This window comes from Zalophus californianus, chromosome 9, assembly GCF_009762305.2.
Source record: "Zalophus californianus isolate mZalCal1 chromosome 9, mZalCal1.pri.v2, whole genome shotgun sequence".
NCBI lineage: Eukaryota > Metazoa > Chordata > Mammalia > Carnivora > Otariidae > Zalophus > Zalophus californianus.
The window spans coordinates 60,549,247-60,569,375 of NC_045603.1; the positions used below are offsets into that span (position 1 = coordinate 60,549,247).

At 42.5% G+C, this 20,129-nt stretch overlaps 1 protein-coding gene and 1 pseudogene across 8 annotated transcripts in view; one reads left to right on the forward strand and one right to left on the reverse strand.

Moving 5' to 3' along the window:
- LOC113921584 (cyclic AMP-dependent transcription factor ATF-7) overlaps nt 1–20,129 on the forward strand; it is an 81,621-nt gene that overhangs the window by 54,875 nt on the left and 6,617 nt on the right. For 4 of the 8 annotated variants that reach the window (XM_027592425.2, XM_027592428.1, XM_027592426.1 and 1 more), the window contains 7 exons: nt 3,829–3,925; nt 8,496–8,614; nt 11,655–11,792; nt 15,983–16,140; nt 17,183–17,282; nt 17,810–17,923; nt 18,536–18,688. In XM_027592425.2, coding sequence (XP_027448226.1) covers nt 3,829–3,925; nt 8,496–8,614; nt 11,655–11,792; nt 15,983–16,140; nt 17,183–17,282; nt 17,810–17,923; nt 18,536–18,688 — 879 coding nt within the window. Of the gene's footprint in view, nt 1–3,828; nt 3,926–8,495; nt 8,705–11,654; nt 11,793–15,982; nt 16,141–17,182; nt 17,283–17,809; nt 17,924–18,535; nt 18,689–20,129 lie in introns of those variants that run through there. The other 4 variants (XM_035729141.1, XM_035729142.1, XM_035729143.1 and 1 more) reach the window with 2 other exon arrangements.
- LOC113921587 lies at nt 13,104–13,491 on the reverse strand (annotated as a pseudogene).

Below are 20,129 nucleotides of genomic sequence, written 5' to 3' on the forward strand. Positions count from 1 at the left end.
ATGGGTGGCTTAGTGGGTTGAGCTTCTGACTTTTGATTTTGACTCAGGTCATGATCTCACAGTCATGGGATCGAGCCCCAGGTCGAGCTCTAAGCTCAGTGTGGAGTCTGCTTGAGATTCTCTCTCCCTCTGCCCCTACTCCTGCTTGCTCACGCCATCTCTCTCTCTCTCTCTCTTTCTCTCAAAATAAATAAATAAACTCTTAAAAAAAAAAGAAATTATTAGAGATGACTGGAGCCAAGACCAGGCCAGTGCTCTGTTTCTTAAAATTCTGCCCATTTGTCTCCTCCTCAGAAGCTCACTACCTAATTTAGTCAGGGATTCTTAACTTTTGTGGTGTCATGACCCCCACTGGTAGTTTGGTGAGGCCTGTGAACCCCTTTCAGAATATTGTTTCTATTTTTTTTTCAGAATATTGTTTTTAAATTAATAAAGTGAAATACATAGGATTGATTATAAAGGAAAGCAATTATTTTGAAATACAGTTATCAAAAATGTTTTTAAAATATTTGATAACGTAGGGGTGCCTGGGAGTCTCAGTCAGTTAAGTGCCTGACTTCAGCTCAGGTCATTGTCCCTCCTCCCCGCCCCTTCCCTCGCTCATGTGTGCATGTGCTCTCATGCACTCTCTCTAATAAATGAATAAAATCTTTTTTAAAAATTTGAGAACGTCAGGGGCGCCTGGATGGCTCAGTCGTTAAGCATCTGCCTTTGGCTCAGGTCATGATCTCGGGGTCCTGGGATTGAGCCCCGCATCGGGCTCCCTGCTCAGCGGGAAGCCTGCTTCCTCCTCTCCCACTCCCCCGCTTGTGTTCCTTCTCTCACTGTGTCTCTCTCTAGGAAATAAATAAATAAATAAATAAATAAATAAAAAAAATCTTTTTTAAAAATTTGATAACGTCACATGTGTGCTTTTTAATTAATGCATTAGATAACAAGTTCTAGTGGTAGGTCTTGTGACTCCCATAGTTTCAAAGTAGTGATGAGTGTAAAGGATATTTTGATATATATGATAAGATGATATGTGTGATTTCTATTACAAGTTAGGAATGTTAAATTTCAGAATTTAGTGAGAATAAAGATGTAATTTTTTTTCTTATCCATGTTCATGGTTATCAGGCCCTCTGAGATGCCGATGGGTGGGAAATCCCTTTGGCCACCTTCAGTTCTTTTCAGAGCCCAGCTTTTGATTGGGAAAAAATGAATAGCTCAAGGGGGGAACAGGGCAGCAGAGAAGGGAGTGCAGGCTGGGGTGTGCGGCAGAGAGGAACCAGAACTAGAGGACAGATAAGACAAGTCGAGACTGTGTAGCAAAATTGTAACAGAAGGGGAGTTGCCTTTTTTAAAAAAAATTTTAAAGGTTTATTTATTTATTTTTTTAGATTTCATTTATTTATTTGAGAGAGAGAGTGCACAAGAGGGGGTAGGGTCAGAGGGAGAAGCAGACTCCCCACTGAGCAGGGAGCCCAATGTGGGACTCGATCCTGGGACTCCAGGACTCCAGGACCATGACTGAAGGCAGTCGCTTAACCAACTGAGCCACACAGGCGCCCCAGGTTTATTTGAGAGAGAGAGAGAGAGCGCGAGTGGGAGAAGGAGAGAGAAACTCAAGCCGACTTCATGATGAGCATGGAGCCCGAATGAGGCTCAGTCTCATGACCCAGAGAGCGCACAACCTGAGCCGAAACCAAGAGTCCGCCGCTTAACCGACTATGCCACCCAGGCGCCCCTATGTGAAGTAAAATATTAAGTGATCCTAACTAGAGTAAAACCTGATGGAGGTGTCAAGTCTTTCTCTCAGCTCAGTTTTGAGGAGACTTGATTTTTAATATTAGAAAAGGACTTTTGCTTGAAAGTCATTCTTCTAGATTCTAGAACATTGTGCAAAAGTTTTCAGGCTACCTATATGAAATTTCCTTGAAATAGACTTATAAGCATCTTTTTGAAAAAGATTGTTAGAACATTACCAATATGTTTTGAAATTTTATACCTCTGTCTAATCCACTACTCTTCCTCTTCCCCTAAAATGATGGTTTTTCTTTGTTGTAGACTAGATTCTGCTCACTTCCTTTTACCAAATACCTGGCAATCCCAGAACCTCAAGAGTGACTTATTTAACCTACAAATATCATACCCCTGGTTAACAGAGTATTCTCTTCCTTTCTTCACCCTCAGGCCCACCCTTTTTTCCTTAGGGAGAAATCTGTGAAGGAAACAATTGATGCCTAGGGTTAACCAGCAATAGAGAAAACTAAAGATTTTGGCTAAATTCCCCCATACTTTATCAGTTTTACCCTGGATCCATCAGAAACCACTCATGCAGTCTTTTGACAGTTTTACTTTTTGATTCTTCATACCTTTACTTGAAAATTCACTTTTCCCTTCAGGCCTGTAGGCCTAGCCTGGAAGGATTTTACACCTTAAGCTAGCTTTAGTGGTGATTAGGGCTCACAGCAAATTTGGGGAAAATATCTACTTCCAGGTAAAATAAAGGAACTTAAACCGAAATTCAATGTCACTTTCTTGACTGGATAGGAGCTGGGATGGGTGGGGCTAGCTCCTGTCTATTTGGTTTGCAGTCAGGAAGCACTGTGGAAAAAAGAGCTAAAGGTATTTAGTGTGTGTGTATCTAATGAGGAAACTAAAAAGAGGGGACTAACCAGTCATTATTTTTAGAAACAAAAAGACAGACAGAAGCATGTTTCAGAGGCTGGCTGGTGAGGGAGCTGTGGGAAGCTGCAGCATCCAAGCTGTTCCTGTGTTGCAGGCATGTTTTAATGAAGGAACCAGGCCAGCCAGCCTCAAAGGGAATTTTGAGGGTATCATTCTTTTGAATTACTGCTGTTCATCTGTTCTCTTCACTTCCCCCGCTCTAAAGAAGGGGTGGGAGCATAAACTACTGTCCAGTGTCCGTCTTAGATGTCATAAACTGAGGCCGACCTAGCCTCACCTTTTCATTGTCCATTCACCCAAACCCCTAAACAAATAAAACCTCTATACCATCTCCTTTTCCCTTCCCTCATCCTGCCTACAGGCTTCTCCCTGCCCGAACAAAAATTTTTTTGCTTGCATTTTTATTCTTTCATTATATAGCCAGCAGCATTGCACTGGCCCCTTTATGGCTGACGGAGCCCAGGCGGGCTGCCCGATGAGGGAAGACAGCATTTGGCCGATGGGGCTGGTGTGTGCCATTACTGCTGGCCATTGGGCCTCTGTCCTCTACAGCTCCATCCTGGCTCATTAAAACCCTGAGCCAAATAGCTGGGCAGGCTCCTGCTGCAGCACTGTGGGGGCCAGGAAGTTAAATGGTTCTCCTAATCTTGCATAATTTATCTCCCTGTTAGCCCCCTCATAAATAGTCCAATTCAGCCCTACCATGGAGAGCTTCATTCTGAATTTCCTATTTTTGTGATGACCAACGAGTGTCCAGCCTTTCCCTTCTTCTCTCTTTATTATTATTATTAAAAATTATTTTCCCCTTGTTCGCTATGAGCCTTGCCTAAACGTTTTTTTCATTTGGAGCCTCCTGCCTAGAGCCCACTTCACCAGCAATCTGTCCACTTCTCTCATTTGGACCTGATATCACAGAGCAGTTGGTGCTGTGGCCCTCCTCTTCTCCTCTCCTCACAGCTTTCTAGAGCCTCATTTTCTCCTTTAATCCATCTCCTCTCCTTTTCCATCACTTTCAATTTTTTCTCCTTTCCATTCCCTCTCCAGCCCCTCTGTCCAGGGACCATCCCTATTGCAGGATGTTTGGTAGGACATTTTAAAAGGGCACTGAATCGCGCCTTTTTTTTTTTTCACATCTCTGTTTCTGTTTCGTTTCAGAGATTTACAAACGAGGACCACCTGGCAGTTCATAAACACAAGCATGAGATGACATTGAAATTTGGCCCAGCCCGAACTGACTCAGTCATCATTGCAGGTATTTGCTGCCCCAAAAGCCACGTGCCTTGATATTACCAGACAGTTAAGATTAATACCAGGGACCAGATGTACTGGGACCTCTACTCCCCTTTCCCCATTAAGAGCCCTTATGTGATCTGCATTTAATCAGGAAAAAGGAACACTAAAAGCTCCCAAGTTTCAATTGTGCCCTCCATTCTGTTCTAAATACAAGATTGGGTTCTGCAGTTTTTGAGGGTGGGTGTGTTGAGGTTTTGTCTTGGCTTTTTCAGTCTATTCCCTCCTTGCCTTCTTTTTATTAAGACTTTGGAAGATTTACAGACAAAAGACGCCTTTGACATTTCTCCCTACCCACAGTGAAGGAGTGAACAAAAGAAAGCAAGAAAGCCTACCTAGCCTGGCTGCTTCTCTTCCGCTGGGTGTCAGTTTCCCCCATGCAGGCAGATTGTCAGTTTGTAAATTCATCTTGCCTTGTGAACCCAGACAGTATTGAGGGCACATTTCCAAAGCTCAAACAAGACATTTAGTCAGTGGGACTTTTCTAAGCCAATTTGGGTGACCTGGAACCTCTTGCTGGTTGTTTAGATACTGTCTTGCTTACATATGCCATTCTCGAGGGAGCATTCTCTGAAACTGCTCTCAAATCGTGCAGCACTTCTGTCGTGCCATTTTTGAGACAGACATACAAAACAAAATGGGTCTTTTCTTTTGATACTATGAGGGGTTCTAGTTTAGCCAGAGTTAAGCAGGCTTACTGCAGTATTTAGCCAATAGAGGATTTAGTTGATAGTTATTAGATCAGTTAATAACTCAGATAAGACACAATTTTTCTAAGTATTACTAGCCAAAATGCAACCTAAGCTATAGTGAAGGAAAGAGAGAACCTCCTTCTCCATACTTTTCTGTGTGAAGAAAGGAACTTGCCCTTACAGATCTCCTAATCTTTATTAATTCAGCAAATATTTATTGAATAGCTACTGTGTGCACCAGCCACTTTGCTAGGAGCTTGTAGATTATAATTCCTGGAAAAGGACATGAGTGGGGACATTGTCATTGATGATCCTTAAGAAAACCTGTAGGAAATCCTTAGGGAAGAATGGATATGGTATAAAAATATATGTTGGTAGTACATACTTAAATTTATTAAGGCATGTATACATGAAAAAATTTTTAGTACAAGTGAATAATTCAAACAATATAAATACTAAGAGAATGAATATCAAGTTGAATTAATCAGAGAGTTTATGAAAGAGATACATTTGAGGCAAGGTTATCAAGTTGGAAAGGTTATTTCAAAGGTGGAAAGGTTTATGCCAAGTCTCCAAGAGTGATGAGAGAAATCGATACAGGTTAGTCCCAAGGAGAGAAAGTATTTTCCTGTTATTCTTTGCATTCTGTTCTGGAGTGCTCATCCCATTGCACATGACTCCAGTTATCCTTTCGAGGCTGGTAATTCTCATTTCTCTAAATTGAGACTTTGTGTCCGACATGTATTCCAATCCCTTATTGAACACTTACTTGGCTGTCTTTCTATCATTCAGATCTTCTTGCCCCACCCATGCCCCATTTCTGAACTTCTCTCCTTGTCCCCTAAACCTTCTCCTTCTCTTTGTTATTCAGTGGTATCAGTATTCTCAAAATCTTGAGTTGTTTTAAAAAAAAGAATCTTGAGTTGTTTTATTCTTTCTTCACATTTTCTCTGCTCTGTTCCTTCCACCACCTTCATTATGCTTGGGTTTCTCCAAAGTCTCCTAGCTGGCCTCCTTGACTGGTCTCGTATTCTAATCTTGCATTCTCTTGAAAAGCCAGTCTTGGGGCGCCTGGGTGGCTCAGTCGGTTAAGTGTGTGCCTTTGGCTCAGGTCATGATCCCAGGGTCCTGGGATTGAGGCCTGCGTCAGGCTCCCTGCTTCTCCCTCTCCACCCCCAGTACCCCTGCTCGTGCTCTCTCTCACTATCTCTCTTCTCTCTCTCACTCAAATAAATAAAATCTTTTTTAAAAAGAAAGAAAGGAAAGCCAGTCTTCCCTAAATTCTTCTGCTTTGCTCAAAATCTGTCCTAATCTGGGGTACCTGGCTCTCTGGCTCAGTTGATAGAACATGAGACTCTTGATCTCAGGGCCATGAGTTCAAACCCCACCTTGGAGATAAAGTTTACTTAAAACAAAACAAAACAAAAAAACCTAAAAACCATCTCCCTCTAAATAAAATGCTCTTAGATTTAAAAAAAAAAAAAAAAAGAATCTCAAACCATAAGAGACTCTTCTTAATCATAGGAAACAAACTGAGAGTTGCTGGAGGGAAGGGGGGTGGGTGATGGGCAGTAAGGAGGGCATGTGATGTAATGAGCTTTGGGTGTTATATACAACTGATGAATCACTGAATTCTAGCTCTAAAATTAATTATACACTATATGTTAATTAATTGAATTTAAATTTAAAAAATCTGTCCTAATCTTCCTATTTTCTTTTACTTTCAAGGCTATTTATACTTGGACTCTCAGGCTTCCTATAATCTAGCCTGATGGTACCTACCCAACTTTGTATACAACTTATATACCTGGCTTGATTATCTTTTTTTTTTTAAGTAGGCTCCACACCCAGCGTGGGGCTTGGACTCATGACCTTAAGATCAAGAGTCACAGGCTTTACCAACTGAGCCAGCCAGGCTCCCCTTGACTTGATTACCTTTACGCTAGGCATACCTTTTCCTCCTCACCTATATGTGGTCCCCATACCCTGCCTCTCTCTATGCCTTTACCTGCCTTACTCCTCTTACCCTCCAAATCTCTTCTTTCTCCTGGTGAAAACCCTTCTTGAAGGCCCAGCTCAAGTCCCACTTCTTGAAACTTCCTAACTCTTCTGTCATTAATTTGTCTTTATTTAATTACTCTAACAAATTTATTCTCTACTGCACATGGCACCTATTTTTTTTGTATACTATGATGCTGTCTATGTGTATTGGTTTATTTCCTCAACTAGAAAACAATCTCATTGTTCCATAGAGCAAGAGCCATGTCTTATATATTTGGGCAAAACTCCGATACTCCTATCCCTCTCTTCCCCCAAGTTTACCCACAAGTGTATATGCATATAGCATCAAAACATGTAGAAAGTATTCAGTAAACACTTGTTGATTTCTTTAGAATCTGATATCAGAGCACACTAACGGTTTTCTTATATATTTTCTGGCTGGTTGTTTGGGAGCAGTTTGTATGGGTCTCAGGTCAGAGAAGCCAAAGGCCCTCTTCTGCCATTGCCATGCCCTTAGCTGCCCCGTCCTGTTTCACTTGAGTTGTGATTTGTGTGTGCCCTTACTAAAGAACTCTTGAGCATAAAGGATGATATTACCTCCACTCACCCAGGGATGGAGGAAAAGTGGCTTCATCATTGGCCAACCAAAGCTTCCAGAGGACCTTTTAAAACTATTTTGGGAGGTAGTGGTAACTTTTCCAAACACTCTGATTCAGAAGAGGTTTTGTTTAAATTTAAAAAAAAAAAAAATATGCTGTTCCTTGGAAAATCCCAGTGGACTATTTCCAATCGATCATGCTAAAGGGAACAATTTAATCCCAGGTCTTACTCCTTAAAACGTCATTTAAACATTGTTCTATTTCTGTCATTCAGTTTAGTGGTTTGGGGTATGAAATGAATCCCTGAGGTGACTAGCATGTCAAAGAAAACCATCATAATAGAAGTTTAGATCCGGGAACAGGATTCAACTGTCCTAAGAGAGAAAAACTAGAAAACCAGAATGGGGAGAGAGGAACTCAAATCTAAAATTCAAGTTGCTTAGAAAGTTTCCGTGTGGTTACTGATCGCCTTCCTCTTCCCAAGGGCAGAGGCACTGTTGAGGAAAGATTTGTGCAGCCCCTGAGAGGATATTTTGGCTGGCAAATCTAAATCCAAATATCCTGGTTTCCGGAATTTGCTCTGGGCCCAGGTCTCTGTAAAATGAGCTCTATTGTTTGCAGTTTCCTTTTCTAGCTCATGATCTTGCTGTCTTGTTCCCCAGCCCCTAGATTTGCCTGGAATGCCTTCAGAAGGTAACAGACCCTTACCTCAGTGACCACTGAAAGACAAGGCACCATTTCTTATTTGGTAGCTTTAGCAAGCAAAGTCAACCATCTGATCCTCAGTTTCTTCTCCTCATCAGATTTTAACGTCCATCTGCTTATACCTGCTCACTTCAGACCTAGCAGGGAGTAAGTTTAAAGAGAAAATGTCGCTTAACTGTTCTTGATTTTCAGATCTGGAGGTTTCACAGACTCCACCTGGGTGGGTGGTTTTGTTTTGTTTGGGGGTGAGGGAGGTGAAACCAGCCTCTGGGAGAAAGGGGGTTACAGGGATAGTCACACAACAAAACATCGTTCTGTCTTCCCTCTGCTGGCCTCGAGGCAGGACAGCACAGACACCCTCTGGTGGCCTAGCACTGGCCTTCACCTGCTCTCGCTCTGTAAAAGCAAACTTGCCCTAACACAGAGACTCTTTCCAAAGAGAAGAATAAAAATGTGTTCTCTATATACTGTCAAGTTTTAATTTCAGGTCAAAACTAAAATAAAGTTTCCTTTTTTTTTTTTCCCGTGTCTGCAGATCAAACTCCTACTCCGACTAGATTCCTGAAGAATTGTGAGGAGGTGGGGCTCTTCAATGAATTAGCTAGCTCCTTTGAACATGAATTCAAGAAAGCTGCAGATGAGGAGGAAAAAAAGGCAAGAGGCGGGACTTTTGCTGACAAACTGGCAGTGTTCAGATGGAGGCTATTTTCAATGTGCCCTGGGATAAATTGCTTAGTCGGTTAAAGCACAAAATTATGGGCTCCGTTATTTAGAACCAGATAATACCCACTAATCCAAGTCAGCCTTCCATGTCTTCAGGGGTTCCAGATGATGGATCAGCATAAGTCTGTCTTTACCAAAAATTGGGCTCCTTGCCCTTTCAGTGGAGCATTAGTTCAGTAATTTTTTTTTAATTATTTCTCTTTTGAATATGTTAAGAATGTTAAAAGATTATAAATTACTCAGATTCTGTGAGATAACATTTTTAGGGGTTAAATCTCTCACTCTTTTCTGAGCTAATCAGACTTTTCACCTGGACTGTTATCATTCAGTCAGCCAGTCAACAAACATTTATTGAATCTTGACACTTCTTTGTTTCAATATATGCGGCTCTTACCTTCAGGTAGCTTTCTCGTAATATTCAAAACATTAAACTTCAAGAAGGGTGTTTTTAATGCCTTCCAAAGGAGATCAACCAGGATGGTGAAAGAACTAAAAATTATGTCACTTTGGGAACATACAAAGAAACTGAGGAAGTTTTGCTTGGAAAAGAGAAGTTTTAAGGTGAAAAAAAAATTGTAGTCCTCAAATATGTGAAGAGCTTTCATGTAAAAGAGTGGTTAAAGTTACTGTGTGGCCTAGAGGTAGAAATAGGACCAGCAGGTGGAAGCTATCACAAAGTGTGTGCGATTAGATGTAGGCCACTTAGTGTGGATACTGTAGAGAGGATTAGAATGTTGGAATCCCTTATTCTGAGTTCTTTCCTTCTAAGAAGAAGAGAGCAGGTAAATCAAGAGAGTTGTGCATGACTTTTTTTTCATCCAGCTTAAAATGTAATTGTAAGAATGCAAGATAAGGTGTCCTTATCACTGGAGTTTTTTCCAAGTTCCGTAGCTTCCTCTGAGCTTCTTTTCCTGCTGTCTCCCTTAAACCGAAAGAAAGCAGGGAAATCCAATGGCATATATTTGTAGTTCTACTTTCAAATGGCTAGACTAGCTACAGTCTTCTCGTTATTTTTCTTTAGAGACTCCAGTCTCTCATCTCTCTGTGGCTTCAACCTACGTGGTATAATTTTACTTTACAGCTTCCCTACCTCATTCCCCCCCACCACCATCATTTCTCCTTCTCCCAAGACAAATCAGTCAAATTGTTTCCACCAGGATGTGAGCGATTTAAAATCACATTCATTATAGGCAGATTCAAGAAAATTAAACTCCCTTTAAAAGTGCGAAGTCTTGGGCGCCTGGGTGGCTCAGTTGGTTAAGTGACTGCCTTCGGCTCAGGTCATGATCCTGGAGTCCCAGGATCGAGTCCCGCATCGGGCTCCCTGCTCAGCAGGGAGTCTGCTTCTCCCTCCAACCCTCTTCCCTCTCGTGCTATCTCTCATTCTCTCTCTCTCAAATAAAAATAAATAAAATCTTAAAAAAGATTTTAAAAGTGCGAAGTCTTTTCTACTGCCATTTTAACTCAGTTGACACTTCTGGGAGGCCATTCATAGTTGGTCAGGCTTTTACTCGTTGGGCATCTCAATATTTCTTCCTGCCTATACACGGGTGGTCTTTACCTCCCCTTGATGAGAAGAACAGACTCAGTAGAAGATTGTATCCAGGAATGTTGACTGAGTCTAAAATTTCACTGAACCACAGCTTTTCTAGGAGATGCCTCAAAGGGATTTTAAACCCATGGTTCTATTTACTTAGAGGCCTCTCCTTCCCACCACCCTCTGACTTCAGGGATCCCAGAATTAGCTAAATTGGTCTCAGCATCTTCATAATGTAGAAAAAAATGAGGGCAGAAATGAAAGCATTTTTGCTATTGCTCACCCCCATCAGATTGGAGAGAAAGAACCATTACCACCTTCTCTAATGTGGTAGATGCCAGATTATCTTCATTGTGCTCAACTACCAAGATTTCTAGAATTTAGGTGGCAAGGGAAGAGTTAGAAACAAGCTCCTCTTTGACCAAGAAGCCTAAGATATGGGAAGAATAGAACAAAGGATCTACTTTGTCATGAAACCGGACTGCAGTGGCAGCCCTCCTGGCGTGGTGCAGTGTCTGGGCCGCACTCTCAGATGGTTTATGGATCCCTGCAAAGCCATTTACGGCTCCACGGTTTTGTGAAGTGATTCACCACTGCCAGAAAAGTACTCTCTTTCCTTTCTGATTTTCTCCAGTCCTGCTTCTAGGATCAAGTTCTAATTTCTTTAACTGATCAAATAGCCAGCCTTTCCTTTCCTTATTACCCTGAAACCCTAGCTTCCTAACTTCTAGCCTCTAACATCAGATGTTGGGATGAAATCACCATCGAGTGTGGGAAGTTCCCCAGAAAAGATCTTTTCTATCTTGTTTGTAGTACTTCAATAGCTAATTTATCTTTGTTTGCTTTTGATACTTGGGTAATCTAGTCCTTCTGGTTGGCAGAAAAAGTGCCCACAGTTCTCCAGTGGCCAGCAGAGCTGGTTGGAAATAGGCAAGCACGGGATTCAGGAATCATTTTACTTTCATGAAAAATTATATAATTATATTTGCATGGATTTAAATGACATCTTTTTTTTTTTCCTTTCAGGGTCTTTATAAACATTTATAAGTATTTTTTTTTCCTTTCAGAATCTCTATAAGTATTCACCCATGGTGAAGCAGGCATTATTTCTATTTTACAGTTAGAAAAACAGAAGTTCTGAGAAGTTTAAAATGATCTGGCCAGAGTTGTACATAAAATCTAGGTTTCATACTTCTTTGACTTACAGGTCAGTTCTTTGACCAAGAGCTGAACTTAGAAGTATATTTTCTCGGGGCTCTTGGCTAGCTCAGTCAGTGGAACATGCAACTCTTGATCTCAGGGTTGTGAGTTCAAGTCCTACATTGGGTGTGGAGCCTACTTAAAAAAAAAAAAAAGAAAAGAACCTGGAAAGATTTTGATTCAGCCTGTAGGGAATCATGGGGTTGAACTTTGCTTATTTCTGTCTTTTAACAGGCTGCTGCTGGGCCCCTTGACATGTCTTTGCCTTCTACACCAGACATCAAAATCAAGGAAGAAGAGCCAGTGGAGGTAGACTCATCCCCACCTAATAGCCCTGCCTCTAGTCCCTGCTCCCCGCCGCTCAAGGAAAAGGTAAATTCTCTACCAAGAATTATCCCAGGGGCGCCTGGGCAGCTCAGTTGGTTGAGCGTCCAACTCTTGGTTTCGGCTCAGGTCATGGTCTCAGGGTGTGGGATCAAATCCCGTGTCCAGCTCTGCACTCAGTGGAGAATCTGCTTCAGATTCTCTCTCCCTCCCCCTCTGTTCCTCCCCCTGCTCACTTGAGTGCGCGCTCGCTCGCTCTCTAAAATAAATAAAATCTTAAAAAGAAAAAATTATCCCAAATGTTAGTTGGTAGGTAGATTAAGTTTTGATTCATTAGTTGTATAAATAATGTGTGATACAGGATTGATTATACTTAAATAATGTTCATTGTTTAGAAGACTTGTATAAATTACACCTATTCTCTGACCCAGCAGTTCCACTTCTGAGTCTATATGGAAGTGAAATTAGTGTATGTGTCCACTATATAAAAGTATATAAGAATGCTCATAAGAGTTGTATTCATAATGGTCAAAAAACTGAAGTAGTCCAAATGTCCATCAATAAGAGAATGAATAAATAAATAAATTGTGGTATATTTCTAAAATGGAATACTGAGGGTACCTGGGTGGCTCAGTTAAGCACCTGACTCTTGGTTTCAGCTCGTCATGATCTCAGGATCATGAGTTCGAGCCCCACGTCGGGTTTCATGCTGGTCATGGAGCCTGCTTAAGATTCTCTCTCTCCATCTCCCTTTGCTCCCCCCACCCCCCTCTCTCTAAAAATAAATAAATGAAATAAAATGGAATACCACATGGCATTAAAAAAGAATGAACCAATGACATACACAGCAATGTGGTGAATCCCACAAAAGTTATATTGAACAACAAAATTCAGACACAAAAGTACACACATGACTCCATTTATATTAGGTTCAAGAAGAGGCAAAACTATTTGATGATGATAGAACTCAAAGTAAATGTTTAACTTTCATGAGGGAATGGGGTGCCTGGGTGGCTCAGTCGTTAAGCATCTGCCTTCAGCTCAGGTCATGATCTCAGGGTGCTGGGATCGAGCCCCACATCGGGCTCCCTGCTCCACGGGAGGCCTGCTTCTCCCTCTCCCACTCCCCCTGCTTGTGTTCCTTCTCTCGCTGTCTCTCTGTCAAATAAATAAATAAAACCTTAAAAAAAAAAATTTCATGAGGGAAGGTGTGGTTTGGGAAGGGACGCCTTCTGGGGTGCTGGAAATGGGCTCTGTCTTGATGTTACATATATAGTCATTTATTTATATCCTTTAGATTAATGTACTTTATGTATGTTGACTTCAGTTATTTTGGGGTTTTTTTGGGGGGGTGGGGTGTTTTTTTTTTTTACAAGAGAACAAATCTACACCTTTATTTACTTTTCATTAAATTTAAATCCTTGAGGGGTACAGCATCACACGGATTCTGTGGCCAATGGCTTTAGCAGGAAGGTTGCTTCGGAATTTGGCACGAACCATGCCACTGTTTCCATGAGCACGAGTTAACTTTTCCCCAGATTACTCTGGTTTTGTTTGGTTTGCCACCAGGAGTCACTGTGTTGTTCTTTGCTTTGTACACATAAGCACATCTCTTGCCTAGATGGAATTCCGTTTCATCTCGAGCATAAACACCTTCGATTTTAAGAAGAGCTGTGTGCTCCCTCTGGTTCCGGAGACCCCGCTTATAGCCAGCAAAAATGGCCTTGGACCATAGCCTTCCAGACATTATTTGGCATTATAGGAGTCCTGTTCCCAGCAGGCCTCCACAGACTCCAAGATGGCGGAAAAAGTGTTTTTTTGTTTGTTTGTTTGTTTTTAAGAGAAGGAGAGAGAGGAGTGGGGAGGGGCAGAGGGAGAGAGAGAATCCCAAGCAGGCTCCACGCCCAGCGCGGAGCCCAACATGGGGCTCAGTCTCACAACCCTGAGATCATGACCTGAGCTGAAACCAAGAGTTGGCCACCCAACCAACTGCACCACGCAGGCACCCCTGTACTTCAGTTATTAAGTGGGAAAGAAAACTTATGTAATTAATAAATTGGACATTAAATGATTTTGGAAAAAAATCTTTTTTTTTCCAGGATTTTATTTATTTGACAGAGAGAGACAGTGAGAGAGGGAACACAAGCAGGGGAAGTGGGAGAGGGAGAAGCAGGCTTCCCACGCAGCAGGGAGCCAGATGCGGGGCTCGATCCCAGGACACTGGGATCGTGACCTGAGCTGAAGGCAGATGCCTAATGACTAAGCCACCCGGGTGCCCCGGAAAAAAGTCTTAGAAGGAAGGCGTCTAAACTACATGGCAGCTTAATTTTAATCATGTAAATTTGGACTTGAGATGTGCTTCTAGGTTTACCAGAGATTTTTCCTGGTGACAAATAATTTATACTCCCTCATACGTTTTACCCTTGTGGGCTAAAGGCCAAATGTTCTAAGAAATGCTGCCCAAGAGCTGGTCTTATGCTTGCTCTCTCTGTATTAATGTATGTGTGTATACATATAAACATATATATGTATGTATTTTTACACACACATGTACACATAATACTTTTCAGTCCTGTCCAAATATATGCAGCACTTAAGATAGCTAAGCCAAAACCACATTAAAAGAGAATGAACGTCATCAGTGCATATGTCAGAATGTCTCTTGTAATTAATAAATAATTCATTTTAAAAAGTTAAAAAACAAAAAAAAGGAAGGCTTCTAGTGACTAAAAGAGAAAATCTAGAATTCTGGCTATTTTTTTTTTAAGATTTTATTTATTTATTTGACAGAGAGACAGCGAGAGAGGGAACACAAGCCAGGGGAGTGGGAGAGGGAGAAGCAGGCTTCCCGCTGAGCAGGGACCCCCAATGCGGGGCTCGATCCCAGGACCCTGGGATCACGACCTGAGCCGAAGGCAGATGCTTAACAACTGAACCACCCAGGCGCCCCTGAGTATTATTTTTTTATTTTTATTTATTTTTATTTTTTTTTTTTTAAAGATTTTATTTATTTATTTGAGAGAGAGAGAGAATGAGAGATAGAAAGCACGAGAGGGAAGAGCGTCGGAGGGAGAAGCAGACTCCCTGCCGAGCAGGGAGCCCGATGCGGGACTCGATCCCGGGACTCCAGGATCATGACCTGAGCCGAAGGCAGTCGCTTAACCAACTGAGCCACCCAGGCGCCCCTGAGTATTATTTTTTTAAAGGAAACTTTTTATGAGGTAGTATTTTTCAAAATTTATTGAAATATAGCATACGTACAGAAAAGTGCACAAATTGTGAATATATAGCTCACTGAATTTTCACGAAGTTTACAGCCTGTGTAACCAGCACCCAGATATTATCAGAACCTCAGAAGCCCCCTCATGCCTCTTTCCAATCTCTACTGCTCTACCAGGGGTTATTAATTTTAATGTTCCCTGTGGGTAGAGCATCTGTACCTCATTTTACCTCCCTCCAAATTTGGTTTGATAACTTCTCCAAACTACTTTTTCCATAAACATTACAACTGTCCCTCCTCCCTCCCCTTTTCATTAGCAACCAGGTCCTAAAGGTTGTCTAGAGATGTGTGAGGGCCAGTGTGGCCACTAGCAACTAAGGTCCCAAACAAGTTAACAGTGGGAAGCAGTTTGTTTTATTACAACATGACCCTTAAATTTCCATAGCCTTTTCTTCCATGGCCTTTTTTAAAGGGATCCATCTGGGGGTGCCTGGCTGGCTCAGTCAGTAGAGCGTGTGACTCTTGATCCCGGGGTCGTGAGTTCAAGCCCCACATTGGGCATGGAGGCTACCTAAAATAAAAAGGTGGGGGTGGGGGTATATGTCTGTAGGAGATATTAGGTTGCCTTATCACCAGTCTTACACCCTGCCTTTTCTCATTAGAGATCAGAGGACACTCAGACATCAGATTCGGAATAAGAGTGAAAAATTATGACAGTCCTTGGAACTTATATGGCACTATGGTGCTTCTATTAAGATTTCAAGTGATTTTCCAACTCTCATCTCATTCATAAAGCAATCATCCCTGAAAGGGAGATAGCCAAAAAGCCTTAACTCAGCATTCCTATTGAATGGGCGAGTGAAGTATGGGTCCATGATCATGATAGAGTCAGGGCATGATTTACATGAGTCACTGTAGTGCTCTTTCCAGTAAATGTGTACTACATTTAACCAGCTACATAATTTCCTATAAGCAGCCGCATATAGCATTTTGTGTTTTGTTGGTCTCTTCTCCTCAGGAGGTGGCCCCAAAGCCTGTCGTGATCTCTACCCCCACACCTACCATCGTGCGCCCTGGTTCCCTACCTCTCCACTTGGGCTATGATCCACTTCACCCGACCCTTCCCTCCCCAACTTCTGTCATCACACAGGCCCCACCATCCAACAGGCAGCTGGGGTAAGTAAAGCAGGGAGAAACAGTGGAGCCTGAACCTTTTTGTACTTGGTAAAACAAAAACAGGGACTGTTTTTGAATACTCAAAACAAGTCAGTGAGATTGTCTCTCAAAATAAAATATCCCCCCATAAGCAGACATCTCCTTTACCTTATTAGTAAACAAGCAAGTATTTATTTGGGGATAATACTTCCTGAATTTGGAGGTTAGATCTTTTCTTTGATCTAAAAGAAGAATCTTTAAAACTTTAGAAAGTTCATCATAATGGTGGAAGCCACACAGGGAAGTATATCTAGTTCTTGGCCTCAATCTGTACAAGGTTTGGAGGGCATTACTGAATGATGGGCTGAAACCCATTAAGTCATCTTTTTGAGTCTGGTGTTCCCCCTCAGTCTGGGGTTCTTGGTCTTTGCTACCCCTAATTTTGTTTCTCTGTCTGTCTTCAATCCTGGCATGGTCCATACAGACTTCCTAATGAGATGACTTGAGCTCCTATCCCCGGGTACCCATGGGTTTAGAGGTTATTGTCAGGATTCAGCCTCTTAAAGCTTATTGTTCTCTGGACCCACGAGGAAAAATACAAAGTGACATCTTTTGGGGACAAGGTAGAGCAGTACATGCAAAGGAACAAGAGAAACTTACTCATATTTGGCTATCATATGACATAATTCGGCTTTGCAAAATGACAACTTTGGTCCAAGTCCCAGCTAAGGCAAGACAGAATTTATACATGCCAGTGGTAGGGATGTTTGTTTCGTTGTTCTGAAATCTTAATAGGATTAGCTTCCCACCCGTTTGAATTCAGTGGTATTTGCTTAATTTGCAAGGTGTAAAGATCTTACCATTTCTGGCCATCTGTCCATCTGTAAGGTAAGGTAACTGGCATTCCCTGGTTCTTCCACGTTCATGACAGTGTCAAGAATTTATAGTGTTGCCGTGTAGCTTCCCTAACTAGAGAAGCCTGGGCAATCTGCTGTAATTATAGGAGGAAGATCCATAGACAAAAGGGTCTGTATGATGAGCATTTCACTTCGTGTCTCCTCAGGTCTCCCACTGGCTCCCTCCCTCTCGTCATGCATCTTGCTAATGGACAGACTATGCCTGTGCTGCCAGGGCCTCCGGTACAGATGCCTTCTGTTATATCGGTGAGCTCTGTAGTTGGGGCAGCCAACCCTACCGACACACTAATCCCTCCCTTCCACCTGAATGCTCATAAACACACATGCACCCCAGGGAAACATGGGCTCTGGTCTGTATTAGTTGAGCGTGGCAGCCTGCCTAAACTCTCCGCTAACTTCTGCCAATCCAGCACTGTGGAACACTAGACAAAGACTCATCTGGACAATTGGCTCCTGGTCTAGGAATTGATCTTGCCAGCCTGCTGATTGGTTGATTTCACTTGGCACTTAGCGCCTCCCACATTGCCCACCACTTTCCTCAAGATAGAGCCCCAGCCGTTCCCATAGAAATTGTCAGCACTAAAGGATTAGATTCCCTACCCTGTGGTGCTCCATGGGGAAAGGTGTTTCCCAGGCTGTCCCTCTGTGCCCTCTGGACAGGCTGCACAGAACAGGCTCTGACACGCCAGTCTCCAAAGCACTTCATTTTGGAGCTGTTGCCCCACCACTAGTATTATGTTCCCTTCTGGTTTTTCCTCCTCCTCTTGATCCAGCTGGCCAGACCTGTGTCTATGGTGCCCAACATTCCTGGTATCCCTGGCCCACCAGTTAACAGCAGTGGTTCCATTTCTCCCTCTGGCCACCCTATGCCATCAGAAGCCAAGATGGTGAGTACATCCCAGCTTGGGGCAGTGTTGGCCCTTTCGAAAGAAGTGTTATCAGCCTCGGTTTTTCAAGTGAGCCAGGCAAAGAAACCTTCTGGGGCTTGCAAAGCTAAAGATACCCTGCAGTGGGGTCTGGAGAAGAAAAGACCCTGATTCATGACTCCTCTCTCCTCTCTTCCACCTTTAGAGCCTGGTACATAGACCATGGCAGTGAAAAGAGGCAGCACAGATTGTTTAGAGTAGAATGCTTGCTGTTTCAGTTCCAGGGTGACAGATGGAGGGTGGATGAGTGGGCAGGAGAGCTGGCCAAGAGGTGAATAGCTGCATAACCAGCACCTGGCCAGGTTCCAGGAGAGAGCTTTCATCTGGACTCTATTACTTCAACAACCCCCACCCTCCAACTGTGCCCAGGATGATAGCCAAGGAACAGAGTAGGCATGTTAGGGATCCAGGTGTACATTCTCCCTGTCATTTCCTTTAATTCCTCTGTTAAGGGCAAATTGGTGTGGAAATTTTAGTGATCTATAAGATCAGTATTAAAATCTAACCCTCTCTTCTCACCCTTGGTAGAATCTTAAACCTTGACAAGCGATTTTTTATTATTGTTCCCTACAGAGACTAAAAGCCACCCTAACCCACCAAGTCTCCTCAATCAATGGTGGATGTGGAATGGTGGTGGGTACTGCCAGTACCATGGTGACAGCCCGTCCTGAGCAGAGCCAGCTCCTCATCCAACACCCTGATGCCCCATCCCCTGCCCAGCCACAGGTCAGTTGGGCCCTTGGACGGGGGAGCCTGCTGTGTCACCGTTACTTTATGTCACGTCTAGTTTTCAAGGAGCAGAAAGAGCAGGTTTCAGTCTTCTGGGCATCTTCTTGTGCTTTGGTTCTTGTTAACAGTTTGACAGTAGCAGAATGCACCAGTCTTTATCTACTCTTCTGTTATATTTACATCAGACAAGCTGGAGAATGCAGAGCTGGCACAGAAGAGGTCTCAATTTTTGGTTTTTGGTTTTTTCTATATGTGAATGACGTATCTGCAGAACCCTCTAAAATGTGATAGAACCTGACTCAAACCACTTTGTGCGCCAAAGGAGTCTCCCCAGTCTCTTTCCCATGCGTTAAGTCTTACAGAAAATAAACCAAAACAAAGACAAAAACAAGAACCAAAAAAACCTGATTATCAGGTTTTGTGGCCAAAATTAGGTAATAACAATATATGAGTAAAATGGGGTGTCACAGTACTAAGATGGCTCAGTAAATAGACATAATGGAACACCTTTTCCTTATCCATTTAATCCCTTTCTATCACGGAGAAATGAAAGTCTTATTAAAGCTAGAGCAGTCCCTTTTATATGCCCTGTTCTTTTCCCAAGGAAGCCTCAGTTTTAATAAGTTTCTTTGAAAACTGAATAGGCCTTAGTTTTTGTAGTATCTGCACTGGACAGGTGACAACAACCTGAGATGGGTTTCTAGAATTACATCTTTGTCCAGCCCCTTTTTCTGATGTCACCACCTGCTTCATCAGTTACCACCACATGTCCTAACATTTAATGGCCATATGCCACCTTAAAGCTTGGCCAACAACTAAAGCCTTCATTTGAGTTTTCTTGTTGGAAGCTGAGCTTGCCCGCCCTCCTAGAACCCCTTCCGATGCCAGTCCCTGGAAATGGCAAAGCAGTAGCCACCTTGCCTGAGTTGTGCTGCTGCCCTCTCAAGAAAATGATGTGACTTCCTTTTTACTCACCGCTGATCCCTTTCTTTCTCATTCTTCCCTTCTTTCCCTTGGTGTTCTTTCAGCTCTCTTCCCTGCTTGAGCTGCTGAGTTACTGTGAGAGAATCAGAACCTACCGTTTCCTTTCCCCATCCCCTTAAAGCGCTGGTCTTCCCATGTGCTCCACCAAGCTCAAGACAAAGAGGAAATTGAAAGTCTCAAGAGAATTAGTATAAACTTCCCATAGTACAGTGAGAAGCAATGACCCAAGGCCTCCAGCTCGTTAAATTGAGTTTGAAATTTCTTCTCCATTTTTTCTTTTGGGAGAGAGAATATTAGTGTGAATAAATAAAATTGCCTCTTGATTATCTATATTAATGGAGAACATGAATTAGGGCCTGAAGTGGAGTATAAGATTCTTTTTTTTATAAGCTCATGCTTAGTCTCATGCAACTGATGTGAGCTCTGGTCCTTGGGAACTACTAATATAGATATT